The following is a 23,550-nucleotide window of genomic DNA, read 5'->3' on the forward strand; positions in this document are numbered from 1 at the left end:
AAAGGATGGTGTGAGAGGAAGAGCAGGCAGATCAAGCACAAATTGGTCATTGTGCTTGATGTTTTAACACCCGCCATTGTATTTCAGTGTTCTTCTGGTGTGGGAAAACCAATTAAGGGAACTTGGACATCTGAAAACTCTCGGGGCCAAACGCGTGTCGGACGGGGAGCCACATGGTCAGGCACAGGGATAATTAATGGTAGAAGCAGTGGGTAGGAGCGAAGCCCCTACATCAAACCACTATTGGTCTATTGTGGTGTTGTTAGGGGACGGCCACACTGTCATTCACATTTCTGTGACACTGCTTGGAGCTGCGTTTTGTCATTAATTTCTATTTTCAACAATTTTTCAAGCATTGTTTTTTTCCTATGGTAGGGCTGTGCACTGCTGCCATCCCGGGGGTGTTCATTAGCTGACCTGGCACTCAACCACACCAAAATATTCACCCCCATAAACCCCTGTCCACCCCCTCTCCTCCCTGTTTTTTCGGATTTAATTGTCAGCTCATCCATTACTCATTCAAAACAAGGCCTGTTGTAAGCACCTCTGTGCCCGCCTAGCCGTCTGTGAAGTGTTTATTTACTTTTGACGACGGTGTGCAAATTGGAATGAAGCGCTGTGACATTGGCCGTCCTTCTGGTTTAACATGGGACCAACACTACATTAAGAGCGAAAGATGGCTGGAGAGAGATGACTAGTAATAGAGTGATGTAGACACAATATAAATCAACCTGAAATATGTACGCCAAAAAAGCACATTTACTGGTAGAGTGCATAATAATGTCATGCCTCATTTCTTTGCATAAATACAGTGTGGGCTTAGAAATACTGTGTGCAGGTAACAAAAGGTAACTGCAACATATAACTTTGAATTTTAATGTGTACTAAAACCCTGAAACAGCTGCACGGTATATTCATAAATATTGAATCAATCCTCATGTCAGGTAACATTAACTGTTGATAAAACACGGAAGTATCCCTGTCGAAGATATTTTACAACAATTCCAATTTAAAATTAAGTTGACGTCTATTTAGAATATAAAAAAACACACTGACTTGAATAATTTATTGTTTTAATCTATTTTTTCTCACCTCAAGGTCCATTCAGTCCCAATGTTTCCAAGTTGCTGTATTATACATGTCATGGATTTTAACCTGTCAAATCTATTTTCTCTCTCTACAGATGCATTCTATGACATTGTCACTGTCGGTGCCCCTGCCGCCCACTTCCAGGGCTTCAAATGCGGTGGTCTGCAGCGTCTCCTTAGCAGATATGAAGCAGAGAAAAAGAGGTAAGACATTAAATTCCTTGCAAACAGGTGCACCGTGGTGTTTCGAGGGAGCATGGGTTATTTAATAAAGGACACATGCTGGGGTTGAAACAGGCTTGTATTGACAAAAGAATTTAACTTAGGCATAATTGATAGTGACAAACAAATTTGTCCTTGGCCTGTGGACTTGATTTTCCAGGCTCCATACAGTTACTTACAGCCGAGCAATGCTGAATTTAGACTGGAACTCCACTGCCTCTGACAGCTCAATTTGACTGGAGGCAACAGGCATGATGGAAAAGGTTTGGTGAGTCAGAAGTTCCTCTGTACTGGTTCTTTTCCCTCGCAAGCATTTTTTATTCTTCCTTGTGAAGTTGTATGTTAACTTGTCAGTGAAGAGCCAAACAATTCGCTGCAACTTCCCAGCTAGCTCTAATATGCTCTAATTCAAAACCAAGCGAGCCAACTAAGTAGAGAAAGAAGAAATTTCTCATCAATATTTTTAATACAAAAAGTATGAAATGTACGAGTCTACAATAAGCTCTGCAAGGATCAATCAATGTCCCTGCTAAATATTTAACAAGCTAAAAAACTGTAAATTCTTCCAAGAAAAGCTATTTTTGTAATATAATGGTTTCGCTCAGACCAGTGCTCAGTCTAGAGATATTTTGTGAGCTGTTGTCAGTGACACACAGGGAGCATCATATTGAGTTTTGTGTTAGATTGAGTTCAGTCTGTGGCTGTGAACCAGCTCTCTGCTTGATTGCTTGTTGGGAGAAATATGTCTTGTGTGTTTCCCTTTCTGACCGAAGCCGCTCACTGCACACACACTCAGGGTTGACTGACTAAAATTAAAATAAATATGAAAAACCATCCTACCTTGTATTTACACACAGAGAAGCAAAGATAAATGTAAACACACTGACTAAAAGTGCACTGAGGCAACATACCTGTATGACTTCCTTGAGCCTGAGATCAGCAGTATCCTGTAATTTTTGCTGTCTTTGCCCTTTGGATGCAGGCTGGAGGTATATGTCACTGGAGTTCAGTATGTGGTCACTTGAGTGATGCCAGAAGAAATGAAGGGTGATTTTTCCCAAAGCTCCCCATAGAGTGCAAAGTCATTACAGACCATGCCAGATCCAATTAGTTACAGAGTTTGCAGCTCAAGAAAGAGGGAAAGAGAGGCAAGAGGGATGAGGGCTGAGGTGTGGGTATGAAATGGATAAGTTGATGGGAAAATAGTTTGGGGCCTGTGCTGATAATAAAAAATAAAGAAAGGACTTCTTTACGCTAAAGTGCACAAGTGACTTTGCTGAAGATGGTCAGTTTTATCTGCTAGCATGAACTATGATAAGGTTAGCATATTTTCGAGAATCCACTGAAGTGAAATCATTTCCTTTGAATGAGAGATTAGACTTCAGAAAGAATTCTCCAGGGAGACAGAGCTTTTTGTTTCATATTTGACTTAGCTAATGACTCACTGTAGCTTAAATTTTCCAATTTTCCGCCTGGCTAACTGACTACGGTCTGCGCTGAGCCTTATCCATGTTTGACCTGGAATGCAGTCATTTGTCAGTCAGCGTCAGAAATTGGAATAAAGTCCGCTTGTCTGCGATTTTGAAGAGTTTTCGCGGTGGTCATTTTAATGAAGGTGCATGTTTAGTTTAAATGAGGAACATTCATTATTTCATGGTTTCATTTGCTTTTATAATGCATGCACTAAACGTCTGACCAGACATTTAGCCTAGAACGACCCGAACAGGGTTTTTTAGCTGTGTGTGAATGTGTAGTACTGTAGTCGTGTGTGCATGTCCGGTCGAGAGTCACTTAATTGCACGGAAAGTCAGCTTATTTTAGCAGAGCAAAGATACATGTGTGCGCACAGAGACAGTCACTCATTATCGTCGTCTCGCTTTTCAGAAGCAGCCTTTTGTAATCACATTTCATTAAAAAGGGAACAATCGGTGAGATGTGAGACTTGGCTATTCATTGTGATATTAATTCATCAAAGAGAATATGGAAAGAGATTGAGGAAGGGAGAAAAAAAAAGAAAACCTGCGCACAGAGGTGTTACCAGGAGGGCAATAAAAGAGCTATTCGTCTTTGTTCCCTGGACACTGGAAGTGAGGGAGGGGGGTTCTTTCCGGATCCATTAAAAACCTGCATTGGCCAAACTTGGCAATGACCAGAGTATGCAATGTAGTTTGTCTCTCAGGATGGGCCAGGAAAGAGTTTAATCAATAGCTACACTTAGTATTCCTTCAGAAACCCTGCACATGTACACACAGGGCAAGAGCATTTATCTTTCATTAATGCATGCAGTCCCACTTAAATGGCTGTTTTAAAAGTCACTGGATTTTTATCCGTTTTTAATTGAACCCTGTAGACAGAGCTGTGGATTTGCTGAGGTGGCCTAATCTTTCATTAACAGCCTCTTTTGAATTATTCAGCTAATCTGCATAACGATGCAACCCCCTTTTTTTGGACACAGGTTTTTATTGAATCTGAGCGTTGACAATCTTTTCCTGCTTGTACTGATGGTGTGTCTGTGTTGTTATGTATGGTAGTTTTTCAGTAAAATGTTTGACATAGTCCTGTTTGCAAGGTCAACTGTATTTAGTAGGTGCAGAAGCTGTGCAGTAGAGCTCCTTGAATCCTGTCCGCCATAAATGAGAGGAAGGAAGTGTTTGTCATTTTGCCAGGCCTCCTGGTCAAGCAGAACAGCCGAATGACACATTTCTGGAACACTCGGAGTGGTTGAAACGACATTGCACACACTTAATAGAGTCTCTTGGGGCCGATGTTCAGATTTAATGTGACTAGCAGCATGTTGTCCAACAAAATAACTTCCTCCCAGGATTACTGTGTGTGTTCAGTGACAGGACATTGGCAGTGGCTGGGACTCCATGCTGATGGACAGCAGCTTGTTAGTTCTTTGCCTGCTCTGGAGTCAGCCTGCTCCAGGTTCTGTTTGTGATGGCGAGGGACGCTGGCAGTGGCCCTGAGACTTATCTGGTCTTAGATCAGGGTTTTCTCGCTTGTGTCTGAATCACTGAGGAAAACTTTGGCTGTAATTCTGAGAACTGATGTGAGATCAGTGCCCAGTGGAGGATTCAACAGCAGATGGAGTTTGTTCAGATCAGATTCTCCAGCATGTATCTATAGCAGCAGACTATATTTTTACTGTGGTGTGGCAGTGGCCTGGTGCTAGAACCTTGATTAAAGCGTGCTGTCTAAATGACGAAGGAGGCTTTGGCAGTCACCTGGAGTGCTGCAGGGCTCTCTGCTGACGTAGCTGCATTTTACTCCTGCTGGCTGTCAGCAGCAAGCCACAAGCTTTTCATTAATTTCCTCTCCACTATTAATTAGCCATGCGCTGGAGATGCTTAATTAGGCCGCTGGGCCCAGCGGTTTCCACCCTCTCATTACTGTTATAACCAATTCCTATTGATAATTTAGGTAAACCAATGAGGAAGTTCATCCTGAACAAAGCTGCTGGTTTTAGTAATCTCTTAGTTGATGAGTCTCCTCATCGACTCGGGTTTACCTGATGAACGGTTGAGCCACAAATGTGTCAGCATGGATACGTTTTCCTGGAGATCCAGCTCTGTTTGTTGTGTGAAACTTGAATCATGAGAAAATTAAGGGTAATCATTTCATGAGTCAAAGGGCAGTGTGCATATTGTGCTAAGGGAGTGGCAGACCACCTTCGGTATTTTCATGGCTGGAGGCGCGTCGCGTACCCAGGGTGCACATGGAAATGAGGCGGGATTAAGAAGAATACATTATCATACATTATCAGTGAGTGTGTTGGGGTCTGACAGCAATTCCTTCTAAAAGCATTATGACATACTGATGTCATGCAATGGAGTCTGGAGGAGCTTCACCTAAGAGAAAAACTAATATTCTCTCACAGGAGGAGAAGTGTTGCTTGTGCAAATATAGTCCAGCCCAAATATGCCTCGGAGGCCAGATGAATTAAATTCTTGTTTCTGAACATATGGGATATTTACTATTGTTTTCTGTCATAATGCACTATTTCATTTGGGATCAGAAATGGTTGCATTTTATTAGCTTACATGCACCACTAATGTCACCGCTGCCAAACGGGAACAACAACGTTTTTTTATGCAGGTCCTTACATTTTTCTGTGGACTAAAAATGACCATAAAGAAACTGAATGCGAGCCACAAACAGTTATTGTGGAGTTTTTACAACAAATTCTTCTATTTAGTCACGCAATTCTTACATTTAGCCAGCCGCAGTTACATGACCAGTCATGATTCTGCTCTACTGTTCCACATCATGCTGTTTGTCACGGCCTCAGGGCAACCTCTGCTGCACGTGTCTTGAGGACTGTGCACTGCCCTAGCTGCATTGAGTAGCTGTGTGGATCTGGCTCATGAAATTAAAGTTTGACAAAGTGTGTCACACAGATTTAGTACTTCAGATGAAAAGCAAACCTGACACTCATGTGAACTTTGTCAGCTGATGGGAATTGCAAGCTGTTTTGGTTGATCCCGATACAAATAAAGTATTCAAACCTTATCTACATCCTGGACTTAAATATAGTTACACATTTTTTTATTATATTACTGTATTTTTCTGTGCAATTAGATGTGTCGGAGGTAAGATTTTTGTAAAGACAGGAAAGAGACAGACAAGTAAAGCATGAGTAAAACGGGTCATGATTTAAAAAGACCTCGAAAGGTCTTGGCTTTAGTTGGTTGTAGTTATTTTTGATTGATTGATTGATTGATTGATTGATATATTTTATTTGTAACATGTAAAAACAAACTTTTTTTTAAAAGCAGAACAACAAAAGGAAAACAGAAAACCTATACAACAAATCAAAGACGGAAATGCTCAAAAAACAACGTCATTTACATTTACAAGAAGGAGTAGAAGTAAGAATATACAAAATGGTTTGCTGGTCACTATTAAGATAATGATTGGTCATTGGTCCTTATTTATAATTAACTGTACATGTGTTGTTTAATGGAATATGTGCAACTAAGCCTCTTTCATCTAGTGTTGCTCCAATTTGAGATAAATGAAATAAAATACCATTTGTGGGCATTAGCAAGCTCTTCTCATAATGCTGTATTTCATCATACATGTAAGCAACCAGTTCTCGTGACATGCTCTATAGTGCATATATGGAACTGTACTCTAATGAGTCTCTTAGGTCTACATATACATACATATAAATATTCATAAATAGCATGGCGATGATTAAATGTTAATGTAGTTGCTGGACAAATGACTCACATTCACATTATGAATAAAAGTAAACATTTGTATAATGTAAGCAAGCAATGCCCTGTGTAACATTTCCCAGCACTGCTTCTGTTATAAGGACTTAAACATGAAGTTCAAAGGATTTTCTGCTTTCTCAGGGATCATCGTAGATAATATAGCGCTACATGCCAAAAGAATACTATTGATATCAAACACTCCAATTGGTTTGATCGAGCTGCATAAGAACAAAATGTTGAACTTGAAAGAAATTCATCCCGATTTCAGCATGAAATTAGTCCTTCAACAAGCAGTAAATAACAAATTCCTCTTTGGGGGCTGCTTTAATCGTAAGTAAAGAGAAGGAGGCCTTTTATGAGTTCATGTGTGCTGTGAGTTCACTTGAGGCTATGTTCTGCCAACGTAGAACGTAGACAGACAGGTGGGTGGATTTTCTGCTCCTGTATTTATTTATTAATAATAATATCACGCACTCCAATGACACCAAAGCCCGTAGCCTTCAGACATTACCTGAGGGTTCAGTAACCACCTGTCTCACACATATTCAACAACAGATACTTTTGCAACACTGTTGTATTTTGTATTTTTGTGCTCAACACCAGTTTTATTGGCATCACGTTTTGGCACACAGCACTCCCAAATTACATCAGGAATGGAAGACATACCCGAGGCTTGAAATGACAATCAGATCCTGCAATCATCCCCTTTGGCCTTTCATCAAGTTTGCATTCACAGATTTATGCTGTTTTACCTCTGCATGTTTTGCTGTCATGGTAGACCCGTTTGGACTGACAGCAATGCTGATGAGGCAATTAAAGTTCCTTGCCTTAGCCAGCCTTAGAGGGGATCAATTCTGTCCTCTAGCATCAGGTGGCAGGTCCCAACATTCATTATTTCCTGCATAGGCTCCCTAATGGGATTGGATTTGTACTTATGAGTCAACAGAGCTGTTATTGAATCTCAGTGGCTGAAGCAATTATCCTCTTCCAATAACTTTCTCCTTTGCCTCTTTTCTGGAGTATCTCTATTGTTGCAGACCTGTGGGATTTTTTTTTTTTTTTGTCTTTAGTTCTGCATAATGTAATAAGACAAATGTGAGCACACAGAGGATGAAAGCGGTTTTAGTGACTGTACTTTGTTGCAGTAGATTATTCAATTACAGCCTTCTCTGTGCCTGAAATCTTTTTCATTTAAAGGTATGGTTATGGAAGTGGGCATAACAGAATTTTTCATGTTAGGAAGGAATGGTGGTATTCGGTGCGGTTGAGTGTTTCAAACTGTTTGCCCTGTGTCTCTCGCTCACTTAGTGATTCCTTTGATAAGCTTTGAGCTCGTGGGTGGTAGTTCTCCGGGGGGCTCATTAGCTGTAATGACAAGGCCAAGATTTTAAAGTTAACCAGTCAAAGACATAGTAAGTGGCTAGTACCAACTACAGCAAGGCTAATTTCTTAAGGCCTTCAGATTTTCATACTTATTGATACATCAGGTAGTGCTGTTCCATGCAGGGCGACTTCTAAAGAAGCACTGACTTTTTTCCTTTGCTGCAAAATATTAGGAGCGCTGCAGAGAATACTGTATTTTGCCAGCCTTTTGTATGTGCTCCTCCCTTCCTTCCTTCCTCCCTCCCTCTCTCCCTCTCTCTCTCTATCTCGCACTCTCTCTATCTCTTATGTCAATTATGCCTTAGGATCTGGCTCTAGGGTCTGGCCTACATAGAGGCTTGCAGAGCTGACTCTAAACTAGCTGGGAGGGTTGCAAATGACTGCCTCGCTCCGTGCTACGTCTGATGGCGGGAAGTCAGTGGAAACTCATTGAAAGTCACTGGAACTTTACCCGAGGAGAATGTTTGATTGGAGTGATTTGCCCTGAATCTAGGAACTGACAAAAGGTGTTTTTGTCTGAGATTAAATAGCTCCCTAGAAATGAGGAAGGGATTAATTATTCATAAAGCGAAATAGGGTTGACATTGGACTGCAGGTCCAATTTGACAGTTCAGGCAGAGTACCTGGAAAGCTTTGCTTCTGTACATTTTCAACGCAGCTAAAGTAGCAACACATAATGAAATCAGAAAATCAGTGCTCCCTTATTTAATGTTTATAGTCAACAAAACCCCATTATTTTTCTTCGAGTACTATCAATAATATCCATTTGACATTGCTAAGTGATGATCAGCGTCTGTAACACATTTTTTGATTGGATGAGTTTTTGTGAAGCATTTCTGCTGTCATGACAACACCAGTTATACTTCTGTCCCCTTTGTGAAGATCCAGAGCAATACTGTGTCTAATTTGTATCCATGCAGCCAGGCACTGATTTACACCTGTGATGCAAGGTAAATACAATTAGGTGCATTTGCTAGCTGTTAGGAAAGGTTGCATTTGTTATTCTCAGCGGGGCATTCAAGCTTAATTTAGGTGTTGTAAGTGGCGTTTAGAGCTGCTGCAGCTTAGTGCACAAAGAATCTAAGCATGCTTCACAACAGCCATCAAAAGAAACCATTTTCACGTCTTATTCGATGTGTTCGATAGCAGCATGTTATTCTTTTCTTTATCATACTTACTCTTTCTCTTCCTCCAAGCTTCCTCCCTTTAGATTGCTTTCTCTACCACATTTTTGCAGAATGACAAATCATTCCAATTTAACTGCTTATCAATTGAGTGCCCTGCCTGATGCTTTTGTCAGGCTGGAATTCTTCAATACGAAGTCCAATTGAAACCGAATTTAGGAATGTTATCCAGCCGCTTCGTTTCACATCGTTTGCACAATTCTACAGCAACAATTTAAACTCATATTTCTACAATTGTGTTTTCTTCATGAAAATGAAACTCATCTTGAGCATGCGAACAAGTATTAGCAACAGGTAATGGTACCAAGAGCGCCACCCTGTGGTCATTAACAATATGCCACCATATTATAGGCATGATTCAATTACCAGCAATTTTTGGTAATTTCATCAGACATAAATCACCAACACAATTATTAATGACTATGCTAAAGCTATGGGAGCTCTTAGAGCACAGACTTTTGTGATGAATTTACCATTTACAGGCCTTGGATTATTTATTTTTGCTTTTTTCTATGGTATAGCTGAAGAGAAGCAGGAAAACCAAAGGGGGAGCACGCTGTACCAACTGAGCTACTGGGATAACCTAGGCCTTGGATCCTTAAACACATCACTCACCACAAGCCACAGCGATGAATGCAAATATTCTAGTTTAAAATGCTATTTTTAAATAACTGTCTTTTTAGGAGTTGCTATGCATGGTCTGACCAAAATACACACCCGCAAAAATCTTTGCTTATTTATTAACACAACTGATCAAGAAAAGCGATGTATGTTTGATGATCTTGTCACCACATGGAGAAGGTTGACCAGTGCATGCTGCAGTGAAGTTTGGAGCTTGTTTGATATCAAATACTGTCTTTCCCTACTCTGCTAATCCTGGCAAACTCCAGTGGCGAGTAGACACAAGAAAACCAGCAGCACTGATCAAAACAAACACGGGATGAGCCTCAGTCTAGTGTGGCTTCAGTCTCACGACAAGCAACTGTGGCCCAGTTCTTTTTCAATCAAATTTTGGCCACATCCGTATGTAATCTCAAAATTGTATCTAGTCCCTGACCATGAAACCGCCGATCTGTCAAATCTGAATTGATGTGTTTTTTTCTTTCACCACAGCTTCAGCACTGCCTACCAGTGTATCTACTACTCTCCAGAGCACACAGCCAAAGCTCAGGAGGTACTCAGTACCGTGAGCCTCCTCCAGCCCCTCATCACAAGCTTAGCAGACCAGCTCCTCCAGGCTGCCCAGGAGCACTCTTCCCCTGGACTGAGGGATGCACTCAAGAACCTTTCTGACAAGGTGAGGCAGCCCCCAAACCCTCCACCCACCCTCACTTCTCTCTAAGCAGTCCCTTTATCCCTCTTGACCCAAGCTGCTGCATCACATAGACCACCTCTTCTATTCTTGAGCATATTACAGAACATACCTCAGCCAGAAAAGACTTTTAGATGAATTGTTAACTATGGTGAAACGTTTATTTAAGACCACATTCCTCTAAAAATAACCTCATTATTTGCTCTGGCATTTTGCTTCTGAGCCCGGGACCAAAGGTTTTCCCATTAGAGTTGGAATCTAAAGTCTATTCGAGCTAAACTGACTGCAGCGATCTGAATATTTACCCTGTCAGAGGAATTATCCTCTGAGAGTGACTTTGTACCAGCCCTGGTAAATATTACGATGCTAGTCTTGCTGCAAACAAAACTGCAAAATTTATAAATTCTCAAAATGAGTTCAAAACTTTAAATCAAGCAGTTGCTGCGACACAGTTACACACCCACATGCACACACTAAACAGACAACCTCAGGAAAACCCATAACTCATCATAAACATGCCAAACTAACAAAAGTGAATAGCAGCATGGAGGTTTATGGAGTTGGGGCGTTTTTATCAGTATAATTAATGAATTACATCTGGTGCTGTCAGATTGCAATCTGTTGTGGGAGAGATTGTTTTTGCCACAGTGGAATAGAGCCCAATCAGCCTGCTTAATTGGTACATTCGCTCTGTCACCACTTCCTCTCATCCTTGATTAGACACGCACACACTGGCGAAGTAAACCCCTGGCCTGGTCAGCACAAGCAGGACTGCTCTCTGATTAAAATCTCAGACTGTGTTTGTGTGTATATGTGTGTGTGGTTGAGGGCAGAGGAGGTGTGAAACTGTGTGTGTGTGTTTTGAAAGATGATGTGACATCACTCTCTTCAAGCCCCAAAGCAACCAACCGTCGCACAGTGTGTATCAATATTTCTTCCTCCACATCTGGTCTTCTATCACGGAAATCAGCTTTTTTTGGATAGTCATAAATATGTACAGTACACACCTGTGCACACACGAGTGAAGCCCTGTCAGTTTTATATAAACTGGCAAGTTTTCTGCTTCAACGTATCATCACGTTTATGGCACAATATAATTGATTTAGAATAATGAAACCATCAGCATTTACATTGGTCCCCAATAAACTTCGCTATCACTACACAATTTTGTCTGCCACCGGGCACACGGTGACCCAGGAAAAGGAAGGTTAACTGGCGATCCATTTCTATTATAGACTAAAAGATTGAATAAACTCACACTTTGTCTGTTGCCACTTTAAATACCCAGAAATATTTTTTTTTCTTCAAAAGGAATTGTTTGACAATCTAAGCAAGTCTTTTCTTGTTGCGAATTAGATGAGAAGTTCGATACCACGCTCATACAGTATGTGTCCATTAAATGTAAAGCTACAGCCGGTTAGCCTATTTTGGACGTTGTGACTAAATTTATTGGTTGTTTTATCACAAGACTAATGTTTGTATGTGTTCTTCTGTAGCTTGTATTGTATTTGATGCAGCAGTTCCCTTGATCAAAGGCAATTTTCCCCTGAAGGGGAAAGAATAAAGTAACCCGTTGTTACTGTTGTCACCATTGAACAGAGCCAGGCTAGCTGCTTACCCCTATTACCAGTCTAGGTATGCTAAGCTAACCTCCTTGCTGCAGCTGTTTATTTACCGAATAGACGTGAGAGTTCAATCAATCTTCACATCAAACTCCTAGCAAGGAAGTTTTGCCAAAATGTTGAATTATTTGTTTGGCATTATGTAGAACATAGCAGAGCAGTAAAGATTAATGAACCATCAGATCAAAAGAAATAATAATAATCTGCAACAATTTGAGAATTGATTAATCGTTTTTCACTAAAAAATGCCAATATCCCTGGTCCCAGCTTCTCAAATTTGTTAAAGCTTGTCTTATTTTATAAACTGAGTGTCTTTGAGGTTGAGACTGTTGGTGGACTTGAATAAGCTATTGAAAACCTGGAAAATTGTAATGGAATTTTTTTTGCCATTTTATTGACTATTTATTGATTGATTGATTGATTGATTGATTGATTGATTGATTAATTAATTAAACAACAAAGGAATTGGCTGATTATTTGATAATTAAATAATCGTTAGTTGACAGTGAATCGAATCCAAAAAATCTTAAATGGGACAAAAAAGGGAGAAAGGACCCACACACTCAATCACACACTCACTCATATCGTCAGACAGGTATTTGATATCCTTTGTACAGACTTATAAATAAAGGTGGATGCATTTGAGAGTGCGTCTTTGCCGTGTGTGTGAAGATTCTTCAATAAAGACAGTGAGTCACACCTTCAGAGGCTCTGAAAAAGATGAGACACCTGCAGAGAAAATCAGGGGGATGTAAGAACCTTTTTCATCAAGTACTCGCTCCCTCTGACTTTTTCCCTGTTTAGTTCAGACCACCCAACTCGAGGCCTAACGTAATATTTCACTCCTGAAAACATTTCCTGGGTACATTTTGATTAGCCTTGGACACGGCAGATGCGCTGTTGCTTCTCTAAGGTGATGATTCTGTTGATGATGATAATAATAATTTCACTCTGATGATAATCACAGTGTAAAGGCAATTGCAATGCATCTCCCCTCCCTCCAGCTGTGTCCTAGGACAAGTGATATGTCTCCACTGTAGCGGTTACCTGAGAAGAGCTGTGGGTTTGATCGTCTATGCATGATTATGTTAAATTATATGGTGTATAGAGGTCATATACGCAATAGTGAGTAAGTGTCCTCACAGCCAAGTGCTGTTGGAATCTGACCAGCTCTATCCATTCAGCCTGCCTTCACCTCCCAAGTGAAGTTACATTGAGTGAAAAAGCTCTATTTTTAACTCAAAAAGCCGCTCATCCTTCAGGGTAAAACCATTCGAAACTATTCGAGGTGAATAGATTCCTACAGTCTTCTTCTTCTTCTTTAGATCAAACGTGAATTATTTTTTAGCAGTTGCAGTCCACAGAGGCATTTTTCTGACTTGCACTTCTGCTCAGTAGAGATCATATCAGCAGATAGATTGAAGAAAGACTAGCAACAGAATTTCTCCCGAAGGATTTTAAGTGTTTCAGATCTCTAAAACAGGTAGCTGTGGATGAGCTACACTAAGGAGTAGTTGTGGAGCAAAGTTGCTTTAGTTTAGCCTTAGTAAGAGAATCAAGGTGCAGTGCTTTTATCCTTTGCCTAAAGGGGTGCACCTCTGATGCCTCACTCTGAAGGTAATATCCATATGGATCCTGCAGTACAGAGTATCATTAAAATGTTTCTGCACTTAGCTGTAGTCCTGTTCTTAGGGCCCTGACACATCAGGCCAACGGTCAGCCATCGGTCAGTGCCAGGACCATCGGTGGCCCAGGTCTTTTGCAGGGCGATGCACCCCGCACCGTTAACACTTGTCATCCCTTTTCCAGGGCTTTTGGGCAATTGAGAAAGTTGAATCTGTGGCTGAGCCCATCATTGAGAGAAATCATGCTGATGTGCATGAGGACAGAAATGGAAAAAGAAAAGGAAATCCTTCTTGAGACTGTCGCTTTTCACCTTGGCCTCTTCAGCAGTGCAGCAGCAGTATTAGACATATTCTCGGTTAGAAGTGGCTAAATTAGCGTAAGTGGTGTAAAAATGGTAGGCAAACCATAATGATCATAATGATCTTAACAATGGTTTCTAAATCCACGATCCTGAGGCTTTGGGTTTGCCTTTTGGTTGATGAATACAGCCTGGTGGTATGGAGAGCTATTTTCTCTCATGCAGGCGCAGAATGTACAAGCTAATTGGCTGTTGGCTGTAGTGTTTGCGTTGTGTTCAAGTGCAGCTTTATGGCTGAGACGCAGGCCACGTGGGATTCACAACTGTTCTTCGATAACGGTTTGAGAATACAAGCCCTGGTGTCGTTCTCAACCTCGTCCATTTGTTAGTTGGTTGGTTTGTCAGCAGGATTACACAAAAACTAGTGAAGGGATTTCCACAATAGTTGGATGGAGGATGATCAACCCAAAATAGACCCCAGTCACTTTTGTTGTGAATCCAAATAAAGGGACAGATCCAAGAATTGTGTCTTACTATCTTTTACATTGCAAGATAGGGCGTTTATTTGACATTTTGTTAATTTTTCAGGGAATAATGCATGGATCTTGATGAAAAAATCAGGCGTGTTAAGGTGGCTGGTATCTATGAGTGAGTACAAAGGGGACTGTTGGGCCTCAGCAGAGGTATGTGCTCTACTTAGTAACAATCAAGTTATATATATTGTTTTTTTTATTAATAAGTTTTATAAAAAGTTAATGTATGAGCGCTGGCTCAGTCAAATACATGAGTTCTGTGACTCTGTCGTTAAGTGCAAATATGCTCCAGATTGTGTTAAATACAGTGTGTGTCTTTGTTCACTCATCTCAGAAAAGATAATGAATAATACATGTTCTCATAGATTGCAAATTAACATTGAGGTCAGATAAGCAGAGTTCAATTTGAATATGAATTTACATTTTGAAATCCCAGCTCCTGTTAAGAGTTTTGGTTTCTGTATCAAGCACGGCTCATTTTTTAGTCATTTGGACAATATTTATCTTTTAAAACGATGTTTACTTTGTATTCAGTTGTGTGCGTTACAGAAGAGTATTCCAGCAGAAAATGATTGTTCTCAGGCAATTACACACATAGTCTTATCCATAGATTTCAGTGCTCACATCATAGACATGCAATAATGGAACTCATTTGGATCCATGCAAGGCAATTAAAATGGACATGAATTAAATGCAGTAGTGTTTTCAGTGTAGTCATAATTTACTTTTTCTGCTCATTCATTCATCAAATGGACCATTTCTGTCGACATCACAAGAGCAGAACAGTTAAGCCAGGCTCAGATGGAACAGTGTTGTTTTCTTAATGACTGAAATGGACTTGAATGCATCATACTGTAAGAGAAGTGCTGTGAAAAACACACTCTTAATGCAGTTTGTGAAAAATAGTCAAGGTAACAGACGTGGCGTGTCAGTGAGAGAGATCAATCAGAAGTGTTTGACAATAGACCCTAATCGATGTGAAGCGTCTTCGTCAAGCATTGGTCAATAGGAGATCATGACCCACACAAAACTTGGATGGAGGTAGGATCTCAGCCCAGAATAGTAATGCACTGATCTTGATGGAAAAAATCAAGTGTATTTAGGTGGCTGGTATCTATGAGAGAGGACAATCCTAGATCTAGTGAGCTGAAAATATGGTTAAGCAGTTATGGGTGGTTTCAAATTTAGTAATCCAAGCCTATCAAGTTTAATACTGGATAAAGCTTGATTGAATTAATGAGGACTTGTTGGGCTTTGGCAGTAGTATGCGCTCTACTGAGTGCTATTCTAGTTATATGTGTTTTCTGAGGTGAGGAGGACAAAAAATAAAAGTTATGAAAATTAACACAAAATCATCACCGTCATCATCATGATAATCATAATGAAAAATAAATGGAATAAATACACATAAAACATCTGTTTAAAAAAAGAATTGTGAAAAATCTACATATATGTGCCTAGAAACACCAATATCGGCTCGACTGTGTTTACTTCCTGGTTACTGGAGACAGCATAAAGCTGCAGAAACAATCGTGATGTGAAAACTCTTCCCTCTTCATAGTTGGCTATTGAGCTATTATCCATGTAAACAGTGCTTGTGTAGGCGTCGTTTTGTACTGATCGGAGCGTTACAATAACAAGAAAATGCTGCTGACTTAACACTGAGCGTCAAAGCACCATAGTATGAACAGTAACTTAAATGTCATGTCAGAATGATACAGTCGCTTTGCTTAGAGAAAAGTAAACTACATACTCAGAGTTTAACAATCTCTGAATAAACTGAACTGAATAAAACAATCATAAATTATAATGTCCTGTCTTTGTTTATCTTGATGTCCCTGTTGGGCTTAAGAAACCTGAGCAGAAATGGACAGAAAACCTTCTGGTTGTGATTCATGTATGTGAAGATATATGTAAATGTATGTAGAAATCTGCTACACAAATTATGTTTCTGAGTTTTTAGTTTATGCCTCTTTCAGCCTCTGTTGTGCTCGGTCGTTGGATGATGTAGATGGAACAATCAGAGAAGTAAAAAATCACTCCTCTGTAAAACTGCTCGTATGTCATTTACACAAGCAGCCTGCTAAAGGGGGTCAAGAGTCGACAGCGCTTCATTTTAAGGGGTCGCAAGTCAAAAAAGGTCCAGAATCACGTCCTCATGACGTCCACACAAAGCGTCTGTAGCACCAGGAAAAGACCTCTTCTGCACAGTTATCTACTTCTTTGCTGACTAAGTCGTCTCTTCATCTTCTGGCAGCCTCAACAAGCTCACTATGCAGTCGGCATCGTAAAGCGGGAGAAGGGTGCTTGTTTGACAAATACATGTATAGAATGACCTCGCAGGTTTCTTTTCATGGAGGGCTTGGCTCGTGTTTTGTTTGCCATGGTAATAAAATTGCTTATTGCTGTGCTAACTCAATTACTCTTGAGAGCCCTTATCATTTTTTACGCAGTGGCGGCAGCGAGCGCGAGGCTGCTCGGTGCCGGGATCATCATCAACTTACAGTAGCTGGTGAATTTGAGATCAAAAGAGGTGTACTCCTCGGAGAAGCGGGCTGGAGGAGGAGTAATTGAATTGTTTGTTGTTTGTTGCTGTTTTTGTTGCTCACCGGCTGTGCTGCGGTAATGGAGAGCAGCTACTTTATGGTGAAGGAGTGTGTTCATTTTCCTTGTTTCTTCTCACTTCCTCTGTAAATACTTACCCGTTTCCAAGCTCACTACCACCAGTATTTTCTTCCACCCACTCACTCCGCCAATGTGACAATCTCCCTCTATCTCTCTCACTTACTCTGTCTCTTTTGCTTTTTCATTGCTAACATTTTCATTTGTTTTGCCATTCCACAATAACTCTCAGTATCTCTCTTTTTTTCCCATTTGCTCTTTGCTACAGACAGAACAATTTGTTCACACACTTAAGGATGAATTGGTCAAGAGTGCACTGCTAGCACTACACGCGGCGCGGCCCGGGTACGTTTCCAAGAACCAGAAGCAGACCCCGGTGCAGGGAGGCCAACATCAAGGTCACATCCATCAGGGCAGTGACCAAAATCAGAGCCCAGTCCAGGGACTTCCAGGCCACAGTCCGACCACATCAGTCACTGAGAGCACAGCTGTGTGTAACAATGTGGACGGATCACAGACCACGACTAGAGATGGTGGGCCGAAGCACCAAGACTCAATTCCACACCATAAAGAGTACGATGAGGAGGAATGGGTAAGTAGTACCACTTTTCTAAGTCATTAAGAAGACTTTCAAAGCTTTGTTATGGTTTTATCTTTTTACTGCGGGTATTTTTACTGTTGGTCCTCACAATAGAGCACACACAGGGAGATAAACTATTACTATAATCCAGATGATCATTTTAATTACTTTCTAAATTAGACAGCAGACCAAACGTAACTCTTTTTCTTTTGATGACAGTTTTTCTCAGAGGGTTAGGGTTAGGGTTAGTTATGACATTTCATCATGACAAACTGACTGCAGAAGATTATTTTGTGGTATCCTTTCCACTGAATCTAAGCCACGATGCTTTTTTTCATGGAAGTGTGTACGATTGTTAGTTGGTTTGTTTGCCACGATGACAGCAGGAGTTTATCATGATTTCTGCACACCAGTGACTAATTATCTCTCAAAATATTCCTCACCATTATAACATGTTCAAACCAAGCAACAAAGACCAAAATACACCCCACCACTTACTGTACACACACACTTGGACTGTCATTTTTGTACAGACACAAACAAAGTGAAAGCATCTATTCATCGGCTAACAGTTGGAATTCAGGAGAAGAAAAAGAAAGCTGGAAACAATCCAAACGCTTTGAGAGCTATCTCAGAATATCCAGAAAGCAATTTCCTTTTGACCTTTTGGACTTAAAGCCAGTTCAGACTGTGAAGGGACCACCTTTTTGTTCTGTTTTCTAGACACAAGGGAGTTATTTTTATGGCTTAGGCGGCTTCTCTTTCAGTTGTTATTACACATTTTGGTTTCCCTTTATTTCACCGAAACACAGTGACCTCGAGCGAGATCCAATCAGTGAGGCTGATCTGACGGCTGATTGTGTGTTGGTCTCTTTTAGGACAGGGTGTGGGCCAACGTGGCCAAATGTCTCAACTGTGTAATTGCCATGGTGGATAAACTCCAGGAGGAAGACAACAGCAGGCAGGAGCCTGTCCCTGAGCAGCAGCTAGCTGATGTTATCACCTCACACAACCCCGGTAAATGACTGTTTTTGTGAAGCATGATCATCTCTGTTAAGTGTGGGTTTGTTTATGCTGTAAATGGATGTGTTTTGGCACATTGGTGGTTAACTGACCATTACAGTGAAGCCTGTTATATTATTACACTTGTTATCTGATGTAGGCTGGTCGAAACCTGCAGTCCTCTCCAGCCGCTGGACAAAAACATTGCTCACCTGATTATAGCGCAACAACATGAAGGTTATATTTTACTATAATGGACGCTCATCCTCCCCTTCACTTTCAGCTCCATAAAAAAGCTCCTTAACGTATTGTTGTTTTGAACATTTGACTTTATCAGATTTTCATTTTATCTGATTCAGTTTTCTTTTGTTGTTGTTTTATAGTTGGTCAGTCTCTTCACAATTCAGAATCAGTACCCATGGCCAACCTAGTGTTACCTGAGCCCAGACCCTTGAATTTGTTCCCTCCACCGATTTGAGTGATTCATCAGGCATTGTGACATAACACAGCGGTTTTCTCATCTAAAAAAAGCACACTGTCCAATGAGCGCTGAGGGGGACTTACAACATGTGACTCAAGTTAAATAAGTCCATGTCTGAAGGAAAAAACGACAGGTCCCACGCTTTGTCAAGTCAAGCCTACGCCTTACTTAAGGCAAGTCAAGACACTTTTTTCTCACCCAAGAAATTTCAGTCTTACCTGCAGTTTCCAGTCTTTATAAAGAGAAAAGACAAGGTATTAGTACCTGTCTATTAATAATATAGTTGACCAATTTATCCAACCTGTTTAAAAGCATTATAATGAATTGAATTTGCTTATTAAGATTAAATTAAATAGATATAATCAAACAAAAAAAAACTCAAACACATTCTCTTCCCATCACTTCAAAGAGTAAAATACTGACAGCCAGACTTCAAAATATTAAACTGAAATCATAAAATGAACACAAGTCATTCGAGGGATCTTGTCTCAAATCATGTTAGGTCAAAGGTCTTCCAGTCAAGTTGCTTATTTTCTGTCGAATCAAGTTGGAAGTCATCAAAACAGTGACTTGAGTCAATTTGTGTCCAAATAACAATGACACTAGTCCACATCTCTGGCAAATAAGCACCGCAGTGCAAGCCGTTGTCAAGCTGTGCACTGGAACCAAGGATGAGTAATGACAACAATGGTGACCGCTATAGACAACAAAGACGCTACTTTATCATAGACAGCATGTATTACCAATATCAGCCAACATTTAGTATGTTTTTACTTCGCTCCGCTCCACTCTTAAAACCCTGGGAGAACCAGTAGGTTGGCATGGCCATGCATCAGTGTCAACCTCGAAATGACAAATTATTCAGGTGTCCCCTGGTTAGAGTGGAGGCAGACAGAAGATGGAAACGGAGTGTATCGAGTTAACAATTGAGTCTGATATCAGGCAAAGCCTAATGCTTATGTGGAATCAAATACACTTAATGTATACGTACTCCTACAACTGCACCAACGGGCGGCACGGCAAGGTGCTTATTGTAATTTTAATTGTTGTAGTTGTAGCTTTCTGCATGACTTGTGCCAAAATTGGTATTAAATGTCTTCATATGTGGTAATTAAAGCTATTAATTAAACTCTTTGATATGCAGACAACCTGCTGTGTGTAAAAATGCTTCGTCTTGTGATGACTTAGACACCAACTGTTTGATCTCATTTATCTATCAAAGTCAAAACCAGAGTTTATAATTGGTTATTGTTTATCGAAAACATCTTCTCACTTTAGAGAATTTTGTTTCTCTTCAGTTCAACACATACTTGGAGTAGAAGTAAGTCCATGTGTTGCATAATGCAGAATTGGCTTATCCTTCATTATCACTGGCAACATATGGAGATAGTATTGTGACTTATCTGAGAGTTCCCTTCCTGTTCCACAAAACAGCAGCTTATTTTAGCTTAATAAGCTTTGGCTTTTTGGCTAAGAAATTATATAAATAATTTAAATCAAATAAAATTTCACTGTGAGGGAAATTATACTGAGCAGTCAGTGTTTTTCAGTGTTTCTATAGCTTCAGTTGAAAGCAGTGAGACAAGACTCTGGTCCAACTTAGCGGCTCCCTGCTGTTTAAGCATTAGCAAAAGAGAAACTTAAATTGTTGCCAGAGAAGTGGATGAAAGCAATATTTGATATGCAGAGCCATTCACTGTTGACCACAAGCTGCCCAGTTTCCTCTTACGTCCAATGAAATCCTGCCTCAAGCTTGTGTCCAGACAAGTGCCCAGCCTGCTGCAACTGCCAACTGGCACACAGAGCAGCAGCATTATTCTGACCAAGCGACAGGGAGAGGCTCTGCGTGTGTGTTTAGGTGTGTGTTTGTGAGTGTGTTTTTGTGTCACAGTCAAATGCACACTCAGGCATCTGTGTCTGTGCCTGAGTGTTGGTGCATTTGTAACATTTTGTGCCTGCATGTGCATGTGTGTCTGTCTGTCCAAGTGAGCTGGCAGGTAAGAACAAGGCCATCCGCCGAGTGTTCAGTCTGCAAGATAAGCTCAACCCCCCCCAAGCACCTTTATTAAGACGCTGAACAGGCTCAGAGCAAGTGGTCATCTGCTTGTCTAAATACAAACATGGATGGAATAATGAGAGAGGCTTTATCTCCTTGCGGAGACCGTTGAAGCCCGGGCTTTTGATGACAAGGCGTTGTGGGGGTTTGGATGTTTGGACAGGTGGGCTGGCGAAGAGATGACAGCTGGAGTTCTGTTTCCTCCTTCTCTGTGCAGAGGCTGTATTTGCAGAACGAGATAAGACATGATTTCTCTGACAAGGCAAGGGCAAGGCTGATGTGCTATACATTCTTGGTCGTACCCAACTGCGCTTGTGTGTTTGTGCGTGCATATCCTTACTTTTCTCCCAAGAACTTTTCAATGTGTTGAAGCTGAACAGACTACATGGTGAAAAACTCATTTTGGACATTACTTAACCAACACTGCCCCCTGCTGGCTAGTGAGGGGCTCATCAGAAACTGGTTTAAGACACCATGAAATCAGAATATAGCTGTGTTCTAATTCCCACACAAAGGCAACAAAGCAGCTAAACACAGCTGCAGAAGTTGATAAAGCTTTTATTTAAGATGTCAAATCAATGGACCATTAATAGAATGTACAGTGCACAGTGCATATCAGCGATTCCTAACCAGGGGCACTTGTACCCTCTGCAGTTGTTAGGGCATAAATGGAAAGCTCAACTAATTAACCTAACTAACTCAAGCACCTTGATTTAATTACAAGATATATCCATTTCCAGGCTTCAACGTTAATTTATCTTTTTTTTTCCACTTGCCAGGTCGGTCAAGAAATCTCCTTGCCTGAAGTCATTTTTTACTTAACCCTAAAGAAATTGTGTTTTAGTGGTTATCAGACAACAACAAAGACAGAAGTTAACTGACATGTTTAATCTTAACTGCTTTACTCTCCAACTGAGAAGTACATAGTTTTGCCCACATCCTCTAATGCCACCCAACTAAACCTATGTTTCAAGGATAACTGAAATGTCTTTACCCGCTGCCATTTTCTTGCGAGTGCTTGATCAACAACAACGTGGTTTTTTTCTTGCTCCTGGGCAACTGGGCAGTATTTATTGTTGAGCCCTGATTTATTTGTGTCAAATGGGACAGTAAACAAATACGATTACAACTTGATGTGATGCTGATCGAACGAAAACCAGATAGCTGCTCATCAACCTGAGTTAGTAATAAGACATCAGCACCGAGTGTTTCAACTGAGTGAGTGAATCCTAGTTAACAAGAGACTACAGAAGTTGGAATAGCTGGTTGAAGAAATGTGTAAAAGGTTGAAATTATTAACAGCTTCTCATATCTTGCCAAAACCCTACAATTGGTGCACTGCCACCGTCAAATGGAGCACAACCATCAACTTTCACTTCTGAGTAATCTTTCTCTGTTATGTTCCTGTTTCACAAGGAATTACACAAGAAGTAGAGAAGTGTTAGTGGTGGGGTTTTTCATGACCTAGAGTAAAGTGTGAGGTATTTATTGGGCATTTGGGCAGTAACGGTTCCTAATAGGGCTGCAAATGAAACTAATAAAAGTAAAATGTGTGACAAAACAGCGTTAAAACACATTCATCTGGTAGAGACCCCAACAAATGTCACATCATCATGGTTTTAAATTTTTTTAGTGAAAATTAAAATGTTGATGCATTCATTAATCATGAATCTTATTGCCAAATCTATAAAAAAAATTATTGCATTGTGATATTTTTCGTCTTTCTTTCTTAGCTTAGCTTTTTTACAGTACCGTGCAGTCCTTGTCCCTATTTTTTTTTTTTTTTCTTTTTTTTGGTACGCTCAGTTTGGTATTTTCCTGACCTTGAAATCTTCTTCGTCTTACTGTGTGGTATTTTGATGACCAGCGTAGAGCACGCAGTGCACAGGTGGGAGGTTCATTCAAATTAGACAGCGTGAAACAAAGCGAGTTGTGGGTATGTTGGTCGACATTGACTTTTTGACGTGCTGACAACATGTCAGAACCACATCTGTTTCTGACGACAAGTCTTGCCACAGTCAATGCAGTGACTTTTGAGCAGACTGAACCTTTTGCACAAATGCATAGCAATATCAAAATAATGCTGAAAATGTAAACAAATTATCTTCATTCAACAATCACCATCCAGCAAATGGGTTTAATCATCTTTTTTTTTTAAATGAACATTAGATGTGGTTTATGCAGCAACTCCATTAAAGAAATCTGCATTTCTCTGTAAATGAATGGATGATTCTTACGGTATCTGATGTCCACAGCTGTGTGATACTGAATGAAAATCTTCTCCGCCAGTTCATTAAATCCCTGCAGCCATCTGAAGGC

The 23,550-nt window shown here is 40.5% G+C and overlaps 1 protein-coding gene across 7 annotated transcripts in view; it reads left to right on the forward strand.

Moving 5' to 3' along the window:
• Window positions 1–23,550, forward strand: part of inpp4b (inositol polyphosphate-4-phosphatase type II B) — a 238,217-nt gene that overhangs the window by 198,926 nt on the left and 15,741 nt on the right. For all 7 annotated transcript variants that reach the window (XM_084374031.1, XM_084374028.1, XM_084374032.1 and 4 more), the window contains 4 exons: window positions 1,184–1,292; window positions 10,213–10,396; window positions 17,381–17,704; window positions 18,571–18,709. In XM_084374031.1, the coding sequence (XP_084230157.1) occupies window positions 1,184–1,292; window positions 10,213–10,396; window positions 17,381–17,704; window positions 18,571–18,709 (756 nt within the window). The remainder of the gene's footprint in view (window positions 1–1,183; window positions 1,293–10,212; window positions 10,397–17,380; window positions 17,705–18,570; window positions 18,710–23,550) is intronic.

This window comes from Pagrus pagrus, assembly GCF_965226575.1.
Source record: "Pagrus pagrus genome assembly, chromosome: 2".
In the NCBI taxonomy this organism is placed as follows: Eukaryota; Metazoa; Chordata; class Actinopteri; order Spariformes; family Sparidae; genus Pagrus; species Pagrus pagrus.